Source organism: Malassezia japonica, chromosome 5 (genome assembly GCF_029542785.1).
Source record: "Malassezia japonica chromosome 5, complete sequence".
NCBI lineage: Eukaryota > Fungi > Basidiomycota > Malasseziomycetes > Malasseziales > Malasseziaceae > Malassezia > Malassezia japonica.
The window spans coordinates 12417-27037 of NC_083374.1; the positions used below are offsets into that span (position 1 = coordinate 12417).

The 14621-nt window shown below is 60.9% G+C and overlaps 6 protein-coding genes across 6 annotated transcripts; 4 read left to right on the forward strand and 2 right to left on the reverse strand.

Annotated features, from left to right (window-relative positions):
• Nucleotides 1-2455: 2455 nt before the first annotated feature.
• MJAP1_002795 (uncharacterized protein) lies at nucleotides 2456-3760 on the forward strand (the record flags this gene model as incomplete). Its single annotated transcript, XM_060266728.1, has 2 exons — nucleotides 2456-2751; nucleotides 3211-3760. The coding sequence occupies 2 exons, from the start codon at nucleotides 2456-2458 to the stop codon at nucleotides 3758-3760; spliced, it is 846 nt and encodes a 281-aa protein (XP_060122711.1).
• A 527-nt stretch (nucleotides 3761-4287) lies between these two features.
• On the forward strand, nucleotides 4288-5289 carry MJAP1_002796 (uncharacterized protein; the record flags this gene model as incomplete). The annotated part of the gene is made up of 1 exon (XM_060266729.1): nucleotides 4288-5289. The coding sequence occupies one exon, from the start codon at nucleotides 4288-4290 to the stop codon at nucleotides 5287-5289; it is 1002 nt and encodes a 333-aa protein (XP_060122712.1).
• Nucleotides 5290-5346: 57 nt separating this feature from the next.
• ZTA1 (NADPH:quinone reductase) lies at nucleotides 5347-6325 on the forward strand (the record flags this gene model as incomplete). Its single annotated transcript, XM_060266730.1, has 2 exons — nucleotides 5347-6244; nucleotides 6312-6325. 2 exons carry the CDS (start codon nucleotides 5347-5349, stop codon nucleotides 6323-6325), a joined length of 912 nt encoding a protein of 303 aa, XP_060122713.1.
• A 28-nt stretch (nucleotides 6326-6353) lies between these two features.
• Nucleotides 6354-8096, reverse strand: HOM3 (aspartate kinase; the record flags this gene model as incomplete). The annotated part of the gene is made up of 1 exon (XM_060266731.1): nucleotides 6354-8096. One exon carries the CDS (start codon nucleotides 8094-8096, stop codon nucleotides 6354-6356), a length of 1743 nt encoding a protein of 580 aa, XP_060122714.1.
• Nucleotides 8097-8165: 69 nt separating this feature from the next.
• On the forward strand, nucleotides 8166-11141 carry CSE1 (importin-alpha export receptor; the record flags this gene model as incomplete). Its single annotated transcript, XM_060266732.1, has 1 exon — nucleotides 8166-11141. The coding sequence occupies one exon, from the start codon at nucleotides 8166-8168 to the stop codon at nucleotides 11139-11141; it is 2976 nt and encodes a 991-aa protein (XP_060122715.1).
• Nucleotides 11142-11163: 22 nt separating this feature from the next.
• SSD1 (Translational repressor) lies at nucleotides 11164-14523 on the reverse strand (the record flags this gene model as incomplete). The annotated part of the gene is made up of 1 exon (XM_060266733.1): nucleotides 11164-14523. The coding sequence occupies one exon, from the start codon at nucleotides 14521-14523 to the stop codon at nucleotides 11164-11166; it is 3360 nt and encodes a 1119-aa protein (XP_060122716.1).
• Nucleotides 14524-14621: the final 98 nt, after the last annotated feature.

Genomic DNA, 14621 nt, shown 5'->3' on the forward strand with positions numbered 1-14621 from the left:
TACGTCTCGCCTTCCTATCTGGTTTCTCCATTCTATTGTGTGTGATAGTGCGCTATTACTACGTTGCGATAAACCGGGAAAAAGCGAAACAATGGCAGGCATTGACGGCACAGCAGCAAGTCAACTACAGGATAAACAACAAGGATTATGGGCCAAGTCGAATCGATGCGCGACTTGTATACTAGAAAGTTCCAGATAATTAAACTCAAAGCCAACCTCCAGTTACTGCAAGATAGGAGTAGAAACATCACTTTTGTGCCATAGGATTGGCTAAGTTTTTTGTTATGCCCGCTCAAAACCGGTGGAGTCATAAAATTTGATCAAGTGACAGCGCTATTTAAAAGTGTGGAGGTCGAGCTTCTTTTGCATCCTTCGTCCAGTGGAATGAGCGACGTACAGTCGGACGAAAAGCATGATGAGATTAGCCTAAGCTCTAAAGTCATTCCAGAAGATGACAATTCTATCCCTAATGGTGGACTTGTTGCTTGGCTGCAAGTTTTAGGGGGTTTTTTCCTTCTTTTTAACACCTCAGGTATGGTCAATTCTTTTGGTGTCTTTCAAACGTATTACGAAACGCACATTCTCTTGAATGAGAATGCTTCACGGATTTCTTGGATTGGATCGCTTCAGGGATGTCTTTCCCTTTTGGTTGGAGCGCTTACTGGCCCGCTGTTTGACCTAGGGTACTTTCGTCATATGATCCTATTTGGCACCTTGTTGCTGTCGTTTGCGTTAATGATGACGAGTTTGTGTGATGAATATTGGCAGTTCATGCTAGCGCAAAGTTTATGCTTTGGTCTCGCTGCTGCCTGTTTATGTATACCTGGTATGGCAATCACTTCCACCTACTTCTCCACGCGTCGCGCATTTGCGTTAGGTGTCGTGGCTAGCGGCAGCAGTATCGGTGCTGTGGTCTACACGGTAGTATTCCGCAACCTTGTGGATAAAGTTGGGTTCCCCTGGACAGTAAGGGTATTCGGCTTCATTGCGTTCGGCACTCTTGCCGTCTCCAATGTCTTGATGCGACCGCGCATTGCGCCAGCGCATCGCCGAACACTGTTTGCTTGGCACGCGTTTAAAGAGCCTGAATTTGTGATATTTGTGTTTGGTATCTGCATCGGGTTCATGGGTGCTTATATTCCATTCTATCATGTCTCTGCCTACGCGATGAAGCGCACAGGCTCAAGCGAGACACTTGCATTTTATCTAATTGCAATCATGAACGGAGCAAGTACCGTTGGGCGAATTCTCCCGAACTTTTTGGCCGATAAAATTGGGCCCTTCAACACAATGATACCGTTGGCCGCGTGCTCAGCCATTCTTGCTTTTGGATGGATGGGTATTGAAAGTGTGCCGAGCATCTGCGTGTTCGCAGTCTTGTACGGCTTCATGACAGGCGCATATGTCTCTCTTCCGACAGCCTGTGTTGCAAGCATTACCAAGGACCTGCACGAAGTCGGGGCACGCGTCGGCATGTGTTTCATGTTTGCCGGTATCGGTATGCTAATTGGAAATCCGATTGCGGGAGCACTGGTCGATTTGGAAACTGGTAGCTTCTGGAAAGCTCAGCTGTGTTGTGCGATGTTAGTATTGGGCTCTATGGTATGCCTGTTGCTATCGCGCTTCTTCCTCAGCCGCAAAATCATGGTAAAATATTAATAGTCATCATTACAAGGCACATAGCACTATCATTCTACTAGGGGCTCTAATTTCACTAAACTTTATCCAATATCGTCATGGTTCAGAAGAACTAGAAGCAGTCTTTCCTGTGGTTGTTTCATGGTCGCTTTTAAAGCCGCACAGGAGAGAGGATCGTGCACGTGAAGTGTACGAGTGGGTCGAAATTAAGGATCTGCTTCATTATGTAATATGCGGGGATACGGAACTCCATAACTTCCGTGGTACTGGTTGGCTCATTTTAAACTACTTGGAGCACGGTTAAGAAAAGCGCTGTGCCAAGAATTAGAGAATGAGAGATAGAAGCTAAAATTAACCCCTATTGTGTAGTTAAGCATACACAGATCTTGTGATGGTGGTAAGTAGATCAAAGGAGAAAGGGAACGTGCGAATCCCTGCATCTTGGCAATAAACCCTTATTCGTTATTCGAGCCTCTTGTTGCCGGAACTCCGTAAGTTTCAGATTTCGATCATTCAGACCGGAACTATTGTGGTTATGCCTGGTCTTAAATGATGGCATTGCACGGTATATAAAGGCAGAGTTTAGAGCCTCATTTATCACCAACAACTTCAATACAACATGCTCAAGTTTCTTTTCACACTGATCTTTGCCCTAGTAGTTGTTTCGCAAGCTGCACCTGTCGAAAAGCGTGGTAAGGTGCAGTGCAAGGCTGTTGGAGAGCCTGGCGTCCTAACTGGGTGGTACTCGAACGGCACTCTTGTTACTGGGTTCCAAGTGGCCGCCCAGTCCAATAGTTCTGGCAACTTTGACGTGACCATGAAAAAGAACGCAGACAGCAAGTTTCAGCTGTACGAGTGCCAGGCCCCGAGTGACAAGTTCAACACCAGCTCGGACAAGGCCTACTTTGGACAGCTGCGGAGCATGGATGTGACCGACTTCTGCCTGACATCTGGCAATGCCCTGGTTCCGGATGGCGGCCAGAGCGATGACCCTGCCATGCCCAAGTTCAAGTATGACCCTGACGAGCACGGCGAGCTAACGCTGCGCCCTTGCTCTGCTGTTGATGACTTTGTTATGCGCTTGCAGTGGTTCTCGCTGAAGAAGAGCTCCTCGTGCGCCCCCTCTTTGCTTTATGAAGCTTACAAGACTGACGAGACTCTGAAGAACATTTATGGCGAAAAGTGGATGGCATCATTCTACTACCCAGGGAAGGAGCCTATGCCGCTGCTATCCCGTCTCGCTAGCGCTTCGAAGAAGTGTGATGCCTAAACGCAATTTGGCCCAGGGTCCAAAGATGTGGTACATTGAAACGCATCAGTTGAATAGGCTTTCAGCTCGTTGTTACTTTCGTATATTGTAAAACCGGAACTAGCTAGCCACTTCGCATGATACACAAGTTGAACAAAAGAAGCGCGGCGTCACTTGGGTGGGCGGACAGCCTGTCAAAGTGACAATACGCCAAACGGGGCTCAATTACCTTGGAAGCAAGGTTCGGCGGAATTCCGCGTACTACGCCCGTGAAAATGGTATAAAGCAATGGGACCATTACCATGGTCCCTCTTACGATACAGCATGTTTAAGCCTGTCTTGCTAGGTATTCTTTCGGTGGTATTTGCTTCTAGCACTTTGGCTGCGAATGCAACGAACATCGACTGCCAGCCGGTTGGAACCTCCAATGGTCTCTTTGCCGACGGCAATCACAATTTGACACGCTTTGGGTTCTCACAGCACGAAAAGACGGGCGAATTCCCCAACCTCATCGCACTGAATTCCACGAAGCAAACATTCCAATTCTACGAATGCAAATTCCCCAACGCACCCACTTCCCAAGGCGAAAAGTATGGCCAAGTTCGCAGCACGGCCAAAAAGAACCACTGTGTGACTGCAGGAGATGCAGTGACTCTCCAGCCCTGTGAGAGTACACTGAACGAAAACTTCCGAAAGCAAGGGTTCTTTTGGCAGGTTTGGAACCCGAACTGTGCTGACTTGCACCCCATTGCACATGAAGCGGGCTCCTATGCCGAAAACACGCTTACAGGCAACAAGCACTCAAGCCAATTTTCGTACCAGTACAAGAACTACCTCTCCCCCAAAGCATACATCGGCACGAAGCATTGCTGATGTATGAGACCCCTTGTGTCCAAATGTTCCCTTTCCTGGCAATGATGAACCTCTTTTTTACAACTCGAAACGCTCAAGGAACAGAACCATGTGCCCTATGCGCTGCATTCTTACAATAAATCACAAGGCCCTAAGTTTGTTTCGTCTGTGCAGTAAATAGAGCGCAAATGGGCGTGCTATGCGATGCTCCGTTGAGTCGTGCACAGGCCCCCTTTAGTGAAAGTTTCAGGAACCATTACTCAGCAATGTACGTCTAGGCCTGGCCCACGCGGTTGGTTCCCCGCGGGTTATTTTTTGTGCGGCCCAATCGCATGCGTGCTGTGGGTCTGCGCAGCGCACTGCCACAGTGGGCGTGGGCCGGCAATTTGTGGAGTAGGGCAAGCCACACGCGGCATGACGGAGGTGCCGTGCGTCGGCCAAACACATTACGAGATTCCCCGATCGGACAAGCGATCGCCCACGGTGGCCCGGGCGCCCCGCCTTCCCGGCGGCCCGTGTCCTCAATCCTTCCTCACACAACCAACACAATGTCCAACCACCCCATCGCCGAATGTGATATGCCTGACCCCTGGGTCCTCGCGGGCAACGGTGTCTTTTACCTGACCTTTACGCTCGGCGACCGCATCGAGATCTGGGCGTCGCAGAACGTGGAGGACTTCCGCAATTGCCAAAAGAGCCTCATCTGGAAGCCTGAGGGCTCCGGCTGGGCCCCCGGTATCTGGGCCCCCGAGCTCCACAACCTGAACGGCACTTGGTATGTGTACTTCAGTGGCGAGAAGCCTGGCCAGGGCCCCGCGTCGCACCGCACCCTGGTCCTGCGCTCGAGCAACCCCGATCCGATGGACCCCAGCGGCTGGCAGTTTGCCGGCCCCCTGCGTGGTGTGCCTGACCACTGGGCGATTGACGCTACGGTCTTCACCCCCCGCCCCAATGAGCTGTACTGCTGCTGGTCGGGCTGGCCTCTTGGCGACAACTCTGACTCGGAGCAGGACCTGTTCATTGCGCGTCTCGCTTCGCCCGAGGAGGCGATTCCTGACACGGTCACGGTCATTTCGCGCCCCGACCGTGAGTGGGAGCGCCCTGACAATGGCAAGCGTGGCGTGAACGAGGGCCCGACGTGGGTCAACCTCCAGGGCTTCAGCGGCATTGTCTACAGTGCTCACGGAAGCTGGACGTGCGACTACAAGCTCGGCCTGCTCCAGCTGGTCGGCAACAACCCCCTGGACCCCAAGTCGTGGCAGAAGCGTGATGCGCCGCTGCTGATGAGCGAGCGCTCCAAGGGTGGCCCCTACGGCCCCGGCCACGCCTCGTTCATCGTCTCGCCTGACGGCAGCGGTGCGCTGTGCATGTTCCACTGCACGCACAACGTCGACGACGGCTGGGACAACCGCAAGGCGCGCTGCATGCAGCTCTCGCCGCAGGACTTCCACCCCGAGTCCCGCCATTGCTGCTGTGCCTCTGGCAACGAGGGCGGCGGTGGCCCCGGTGGTCTGCTTGGCAAGGCCATCAACAAGATCAAGTCGCTTTAATTGTTCATAGCTGAAATTGTGTGCGCGGTTCTGCAATCCGCTTCTCCACATTGTACGATGAGCGAAATGCGGGCGATCCGTTTCCACAAGACCGGCGAGGTGGATGTGATTCAGCAGGACACGGTGCCTGTGCCGAAGCCGAGTGCGACGCAGGTCGTGATCCGTACTGAGCTGGCTGGCGTCAACTTTATTGACATCTACTTTCGTTCTGGCGTCTACCCCAGCGAGCTCCCCCGGACGCTCGGCCAAGAGTGCGGCGGGAAGGTGGTGGAAGTCGGCGCGGAGGTGACCGACTTTCAGGTCGGCGACAAGGTCGTCGCGCTGTCGCACAATGCGTTTGCGGAGCGTGTCGCGGTCGACCAGCGCCTCGTTGCCAAGGTGCCGGAGCGCGTCGATTTGCGGTCCGCCACCGCGCTCTTTCTGCAAGGCTTGACGGCGCTCACGCTCACGCATGCGGCCTACCCCGTGCAGGCCGGCGACTGGGTGCTGGTGCACGCTGCTGCCGGTGGCACTGGCCTGCTGATTGTGCAGCTGTGCAAAGCGCTCGGCGCGCACGTCATCGGCACGACGTCCACCGAAAAGAAGGCGCAGATTGCCAAGGAGCACGGCGCGGAGCATGTGCTGCTCTATGGCGAGCACAACACGCCCGCGGACAATGCGAAGCGTGTGCTGGAGCTGACCGAGGGCCGTGGCGTGCAGGTCGTCTACGACTCGGTCGGCCAGGCGACGTGGGACGCCAACTTTGACGCTGTCGCGCGTCTCGGCACGCTCGTCTCCTTTGGCCAGTCGAGCGGCACGCCTGAGCCCATGGCGCTCGCGCGTCTGAGCCCCAAGAATCTCAAGGTGCTGCGCCCTACGCTTTTCAACTATGTTGCGACAAAGGAGGAGATGGCGCACTATGCACAGCAGCTCTTTGGCTTCCTTGCCGACGGCAAGATCCGGGAAAATGTCTGGCGTGAGTACCTCTTTGGCGCCGCTGGCGTCCAAGAGGCGCAGCGCGACCTGAGCAGTCGCGCGACGAGCGGCAAGCTGCTGATCCGCATCCCCCTGTATGCGGAGCGTGCCTAGAAAAAGGAGCGCCCAAACGAGCCGCCCTCCATATTGTTCGGCTTCGGTGAGAGTTCGAGGATCGAATAGTGAATCAGATTCAGTGCCTTGAGTGCCGCGCGCTCGTGGATCACGCACGAGATGTTGATCTCGTTCGCGCCCTGCGAAATCATCTCGATGTTGATGTTGCCCTCGGCGAGCGTGCTAAACATGCGCCCTGCCACGCCGATCATGTGCCGCATCTCCTTGCCGACGAGGCTCAGGATGACCATGCTGCGGAGGACGCTCACTGTGCCGACGTGCTCGAGCTCCGCGCTGAGGCGCTCGAGCGTGCGCGGCTTGACTTCGGCCGTCATGGCCATCGATACGTGCACTTCCGATGTCGAGATAAGGTCGACCACCACGCCGTAGCGGTCGAGCGTGCCAAAGATGCGAGCAAAGAAGCCGTGCGAAATGGTCTTGCGGTTGCTGTGGACGTTCAGCACGATGATATTGTCCTTGATCGTGACCGCAGTAGGCAGGCGGCGCTTTTGCGTGATCGGCGGCGCAGACGGGCGCAGCATGCCCGGGAGCAACGGCGTGGCGGTGCCTGGTGTGCCGCTGCGCGACATGGGCGGGGGCGGCTGCTCGACGTGGCCGTCGACAAACGGATCGTGGCGCACGTCCTCCTCGACGTCTGCGTTTTCGTGGTCCGGGAAGATGACCGTGCCGCACCCCGTCGGATTCTCGACGTTCTTGATGCGGATCGGCACCGACTTCTTGATGGCCTGCTCCATGGTAAACGGGTGGATGACCTCGCTGCCGTAGTACGTCAGCTCGGCGGCCTCCTCTGGCGTGATTGCCGGGACGAGCCGCGCAGTGGGCACCTTGCGCGGGTCTGCGGTAAACACACCGTCGACCTCCTTCCAGATCTGGAGCTCGTCGGCGTGCAGGCCGACGGCGCACAGCGCCGCACACAGATCCGTGTACCCACGGCCGACCTGCGAGAGGAGCGAGCCCGGGACGTTGCCAAAGTAGCCCGTGACGACTGGGATGCCCTCGCAAGCCTCGATGCGCTCCGCAAGCGCCGCCGAGAGTTTGTCGTAGAACGACTGGTCAAGGTAGCCGGCGCTTTCCAAGGACGATGGCGCGCGCACAGCCGATTCATCGTCGAGCTCGTCGACGATTGTATCAAGCGTCACGAGGTCTGCCTTCATTCCCTTGTCGTTCAGCGCAGCGGCCACGATGCGGCACGAGAGCCGCTCGCCGATGCCCATGATAATGTCGCGCGAGCGCGGCGAGACTTCGTGCAGGATGCGCGCCGCCTGCAGAATCTCGCGTAACCGATCGCACTCGTCCCTGATGTCCTGCTCAAGCTGTGCGAGGATCTCTGGGGTGTGCACCGCGCCGCGTGCCGAGGCGAGGTGGTCCTCGAGGATCTGGTCGACGGTTGCGTGAAACGGATTCGCGGCCTGCACGTCCAGGCGCGAGAGCTGCGAACAGAGCGACGAGTCCTGCACCCCAACGCTTCCCGAGAACGAGCTCGACATCGGCGTCGGCGTCGCAGACGGCGACGCAGAGCGCATGGCCTCCGCGCTGGCCTGCAGCAAGAGGTTCGTCGTGCCGAGCGCCTTGGTCTTTCCGGACCGCGCGGAGCACACAATCACAATTTGGTTCGTCTCGATATACGACGGAGAGATCGTATCGACGATCGTTGACAGAAACTTTCCGACGCTCGTCCCGCCATACTTCTGCACGATCCACGGCTTCTTCGCGGCCATGGTGACTCGGTGGAGGCCGAGCAAATATCACGTGACAAGTGTTGGGCGGGTGCTTTGCGAGAAGCCAGGATGGACCCCTCGGATCCGCAGCAGCTTTCGTCGCTGGCGACGCTTTTCCAGCACACGCTGAATCCTACGCAGCGCAAGGATGCGGAGGACCAGCTAGTACAGCTGCAGGCGCAGCCGCGCTTCGCCCTCTTGCTTTTGGCGCTCGTGCAGAGCGAGGAGGCGTCGACGGCGATCCGCCTGGCGGCTGCCATTCAGTTTAAGAATACGTGCAAGACGCGCTGGGAGGTGGACAGTGAGAACGAGGACCCGGTGGTAGGGTTTGTGAGCGATGAGGAGAAGCAGGTGATCCGCGCGCAGCTCATTCCTGTCCTCGTCTCGCTCGCCCGTGCACAGACGCCGTCGCAGGCGATTTTGGCGCAGCTGAACGAGAGTATTGCGCTCGTGGCGCAGAGTGACTTCCCTGAGCCGTGGATCGAGCTGATCGACGAGCTGGTCAAGGAGCTGGGCAGTGACAACTACTATGTCCTCCTCTCGATCCTCTCGACGTCCCATGCCATCTTCCGGCGGTGGCGCTCGCTCTTCCGCTCGGACGCGCTCTACTCCGAGATCAATCTGGTGCTGAGCAAGTTTGCGGTGCCCCTTCTCGAGCTCCTGCAAAAGGTGTATGCGATGCTCGTCGACCCCGCGACGCCCGCGGCGAACGTGACGCCGCTTGCCTCGTGTCTCGTGCTGCTCCTGCAGCTCTTTTACGACCTCTCTGCGCAGGACCTGCCGCCGCAGTTTGAGGATGCGATCCCTACGCTCTCGCCCATGTTTACGCACCTGCTCAAGTTTTCGCGCCCCGAGCTGGTGGGCGACGAAGACGACCTTGCGCCGAGTCTCATGGACAAGATCCGCAGCAGCGTGTGTGAGATCTTTGAGCTGTATGCGAAGCGCTACCTCGATGTCCTCCCGCAGCTCCCCGAGTACGTCCAGGCGGTGTGGGACATGCTGGCGACCTACGGCCCCTCGGAGAAGTACGACGTGATTGTCTCCAAGGCGATCCTCTTTTTGGCGGCCGTCGTGCGCATGGGCAACCAGCGCTCGCTCTTTGAGGCTGACGCGACGCTGGAGCAGTTTATCTCTGCCATTGTCCTGCCCAACATCCAGCTGCGCGACGTGGACGAGGAGATCTTTGAGGACAATCCGATGGAGTACATCCGCCGCGACCTCGAGACGAGCGTCGAGGTAGACACGCGCCGCCGCGCCGCGTCCGAGTTTGTGCGTGCGCTCCTCGAGCAGTTCTCGGAGCAGATCACGGCGATCTGCTCGCGCCATATCCGCACCTACCTCGACGAGGCACAGGCGAGCGAGAGCAACTGGAAGAAGAAGGACGCTGCGATCTACCTGCTCACGTCGATCGCGGCCCAAGGCGCGACCGCGCAGTTTGGTGTCTCGTCGACCAACACCCTGGTGGACGTCGTGCAGTTCTTCTCCGACCACGTACTCCAGGACCTGCAGCCCGACAATGCCGCGGCGGAGCGCCGCCCGATCCTGCAGGTGGACGCGATCAAGTACCTGTACACGTTTAGGAACCAGCTCACGAAGGAGCAGCTCCTCTCGGTGCTGCCCCTGCTCGTGCGTCTCCTGGCCTCGTCCAACTATGTGACGTGCACCTACGCGGCGATCTCGATCGAGCGCATCCTCTTTATCAAGAGCGAGGGCCGCTTTGTGTTTGGCGCGACGGACATTGCGCCGTTTAGCGAGGACATGCTGCGTGCGCTTTTTGCCGCCATCACGCGCAACGACACGCCGGAAAAGGTCGCGGAGAACGACCATCTGATGAAGTGTGTCATGCGTGTGATCCTCACCGCGCGCGACGCAGTCGTGACCTACGCCGACGCGGTGCTGCGCCCGCTGGTCGAGATTCTGAGCGTCACCGCGCGGAATCCGAGCAACCCCCGCTTTACGCAGTTCCTCTTTGAGTCCATTGCGGCACTCGTGCGCTACGCCGGCGGCCGCGACGCGACGACCAGCCGCGCGATCGAGCAGGAGCTGTTTGCCCCCTTTACGCACATCCTCCAGGCGGATGTGGTCGAGTATATCCCCTACGTGTTCCAGATCCTCGCGCAGCTGCTCGAGGTGCACGCGTCGCACGACACGCAGCGTGAGCTGCCGTCGTCGTACGCGACGCTCCTGCCGCCGCTCCTTACGCCTGCGCTGTGGGAGCAAAAGGGCAACGTGCCTGCGCTGGTGCGCCTCCTCTCGGCCTATCTGCGCCAGGCGCCGAAGCAGATTGTCGACGGGCAGCACGTCGAGGCATTCCTCGGCATTTACCAAAAGCTGATCTCTTCGCGCCTGAACGACGTGTTTGGCTTTGCGCTGCTCCAGGCGCTGCTGCGCAACCTGCCCGCCGAGGTCATGGCGGGCTACATGCAGCCGATCCTCACGCTGATGCTCATGCGCCTGCAGTCGAGCAAGACGGAGAAGTTCTCGCAGCACTTTGTCGTGTTTGTCGGCTTCTTTTGCGGCGTGCAGCAGGCGGCCTACCCCGAGCAGGTCGTGCAGAGCTTCGAGACGGTGCAGGCCGGCCTCTTTGGGCAGATTATGCAGAACGTGGTCGTGCCGGACCTGAGCAAGCTGCTTGAGAAGCAGCGCTTCAACGCGGCCGCGGGCCTCATCCGGCTGCTCACCGAGAGCCCGTCGATGCTCACCTCGCAGGCCGTCGTCTGGCCCACGACCCTCGCCGGCGTGCTGCACATGCTCAGCACGACGCAGGAGCCGGACCTCGACGAGGACGAGCAGGTGGCCGAGCTCGACGAGCAGGGCTTCCAGGCCTCCTTCTCGCAGCTCGCCGCCTCCATGCCGGTGCGCCGCCCGGACGAGAGCGCGGCGACGTGGGCCGGCAACGACCTCGCGGCGTACCTCGCGCGCCAGCTGCAGACCGCCGCGCAGCAGCACCCGGGCGCGCTGCCGCCGCTGGTGCAGCAGCTGCCCGGCCCCGCCAAGGCTACGCTCGACGCGGCGCTGCAAAAGGCGGGCGTCGCGCTGAACTAGTCCGTAGTCGTAAGCGTTGAACCTATGAACGCAACAGGGTGAGGGTAAGCACCGGCGGGCTCTTTTCCATGTCCGCGTGCAGTTCCACGTCGACGTGGCCGCGCGGCGCGAGCGTCTGCGCCGCGCCGTCGGGCCACGTAAGCGATACGGTGGCGCGGGCCGCGTCAAAGTGCACATGCTCCAGCGCGAGCGAGTCGAGGTGCACGCGCCTTTCGACGGTGAGCGAGGGGACGAGCAAGTCGATATAGTGCTCGCTCGCGCACATGACCACCGCCGAGCGCTTGAGCGGCCCCAGGCACGCGGGCTGCAGCAGCTGGCAGAGGAAGAGGTGTGCGCTCTGCTCTTGCGCGAGCGCGACCGCCTTGTGGCGCGCGTTGGCCTGCTGCGCGATCTTGGACACGGCTTCCGCGTCCAGCTCGTCCGCAGTGCCGCCGAGCGCCGCGTCCAGCTGGCGGTGCACCGCGATCTGGGCATACTGCGAAAAAGGAGCGGAAATCTCGGTATATGCGGGCGCGGGGATCGTATAGTGCCCGAATTTGCTGATGTCGACCATGCCCGTGCAGAAGAAACGGGGAGAAGGCACGGCCTTGACCACAAGCGCATGCGCGACGCCCCGCGCTTCGGCAGGGGCGTGCGCAAGGACGGAAGGGAGATTTTGGGGAGTCAGCGTGTCGCTGCCGGGGATGCGCAGCGCAACGAGCTGCGCGCGCAGCGTCTGTAGCGCGCGCTCGTGCGGCGCGTCGGCGCGCACAAGCAGCGCACGGTCAGGCGCCGAGGACGCAATGCAGTGTGCCGCTGCCGTGTTCGCACGCAGCACCAGCTCGTGCACAAGGGTATGTTCGTACTCGTCCACGATGGGGTGCGTCGTCGTGACGTCCGTTGGGCGGCCGTCTTTTAGCGTAAAGCGCAGGCGCGGCTCGTCGAGCGGCAGCGCGCCGGCCGCCGTGCGCTCGGCGTGCAGCGCCGTGGCAAACTGCGACGCGCACTGCAGGCTGGGCGACGCGTCGATCGCTTTCGAGAGCGCGGCGTAGGACAGCGCCTGGGCCACGCGCACGACCGACTTGCCGACCCAAATGTCCTGCACGTCGTTCTGCACGAGCGTAAAGACGACCGAGATCGCCAGGCGGTCCTTGCCTTGAACGAGGCCCGCGGCGTGCGCGGCGAGCGCGGGGGGGAGCATCTCGTACGCGCGGTCGACCAGCACGGCGCGCTCGCCCCGCTTCTTTGCCTCGCGGTCGAGCACCGAGCCGGGGCGCACAAAGTAGCCGATATCCGCAAAGTGCACGCCGACGAGCGTGCGGCCGCCCTGGTCGCCGACACTGATCGCGACCTCGCTCTGGCCCTCGATCGCATACACGTCCGAGGCCGAGGCCTCGAGACCGGGCGACGACGTCGCGCCAAACGTGCGGCGCGCCGCGTACTCTTGGCTCGGCACGGTCCACGACGCGGGGGGGACCGCCTTGAGGACCGCGTCGCCAAATTCGCCCGCGAGCGCATTGCAGTGGCTGCGCACCAGCGCCTCGGCCTCGGCGCCCAGGTCGCCGATCGGCCCGAGCTGGTCGACGAGCGTGCCAAAGGGATGCAGCGACGTGATCGGCCACCGCTTGATGCACGCGACAAACAGACACCGGCTGTAGCTCTCCTGGTGCGCCTCGTTCCAAAAGTCGGCCGGCGCCTGGTCGGCGGGGATCGCGATAAGGGGCACGCGCTTGTCTGACGGGCGGAACCACACGATCTTGGGCCGCGGGCCGGGCTCGCGCTCCTCGTCCTGGCCGCCCTTTTCCGCCTGCTGCTTCTCCTTGGTCGCGACACTCGACGGGCGCAGCAGCGCGAGGGTGCCCGGGAAGATTTGGCCCGGGACGCGCTCGACGATCGCCACGACATGGCCCGCAAGCGCGGGCGGCGCATTCTCGCTCTCCTCCTCGTCTTCGACGAGCTTGAGCTGCGCGCCCTCGACCTCGGTATCGTCGCGCGCCTTGTCGCTGCGGCGGCCGTTGGCGAACGGCGTGCCGTGCGCGTGCTCTTCCTTGCGCTTTTTCTTGTCGACCTTGTCGCGCTTCGTCTGCCACACCTCCTGGGGGTCGAGCAGCTCGACGGCGACCAGGTCGCCTTCCAGCGCGCGGTTGCGGTCCTTGGAGCCGCTGATAAAGATGTCGCTGTCGAGCACCTCGGTCGTGACCCACGCGTCGCTGCGGTTGCGCTTGTTCACACGCAAAATGCCCACCACGAGCTTGCCAGTGAGCAGGAGCGGCGCCAGGCTCGCTTGGGGCAAGTAGCTGCCAAAGAGCGCCTTGCGGGGCGCACTGCCGTTCGACGTGCTGCGGTTGCCCGAGTAGGACGCGCTGCGTGCGTGCACCCCCGGCCCGGCCTGCAGGCGGCTGCGGTGCAGCGCAGCAAGCTGCGCCTGGGCCTGGGGAAGGCTCGCCATGAGGTCGCCACTCGCCGGCACCGGAACGTGCGCGCTGGACATGCTGCTCGAGCGCGTGTGCGGCCGGCGCGGCGCCGGCGCCTCGCCAAAGCCGTCGGCGAGGTCGCTGCCGTGGCCTGCGCCGAGGCCGAGGCTCGCGAGGCTCAGCATCCCGCCGCCGGCCATGAGGAACTCGGGCGAGAGCTCGGTCGCGAGCTGATACGAGGCGTGGCGTGTATGTCCGCCGCGCTGCGGCATCTCTTGTGCCTGGGCGTTGTGCGTCTCGCTCGCGGCGCGGCGCGGGGGGAAGCTAAAGTTGGGCGTCGTGCGCATCGACTGCGGATCGCCCACCGGCCGGGGCCAGGCGCGGCTCGGGTCCAACGGCATGGTGCTCGTCGCCGAGTGGCTCTGGATGCGGCGATGCGCGGGGGGCGTGCGTCCCGCGCCCTCCTCGTGGAGCGACGGGAGGGCGGGCTGCATGAGCTGCTGCTGGCGCAGGAGCTGCTGCTGCTGCCGCTGGAGCTGCTCGATCTGCTGCTGAATCGCCTGCCGCTGCTGCTCCATCGACGCGGGCGCACCCGCAAACGGGGGACTCGTCGGCCGCTCCGACGGCTGGTAGCTCGGCTGCGACGAAGGGAAGCGGAATCCCCCGGCGTCGCTCGCGCCACGGCGGTGGTACTGCATCGGGGCGAGCGGCGGCGGGCCCCACGGCGAGGCGCCCGCCAGGTCCGGTGTGCCCCACTGCGCCGGCGCGGCGCTCCACGCATCATGGCGGGGCGGAAGGAGTGCTTCGCTCTGTGCGTCGAGCGGCGACTCGCTCGACTCGAGGCCTAGCTGCTGCAGCTGCGCATGCAGCAGCTGCTCTTGGGAGGAGGCGATGCGATTCGCACGCTCCGCGTTCTCGCTGCGCGAGCCACGGCGTGGATTAGGGGGTGAGAAGGACGCATCGTGGTGTGCGTCATGACCGTGCGCCATCACTACAGTGCCAGCGTCTGCTTGCCGTGCACCCGTGCCACAACGTACTTGGCGCCACAAGCAGTGCCGACGGCGTTCCCCACGCGCACGCCCTTTAG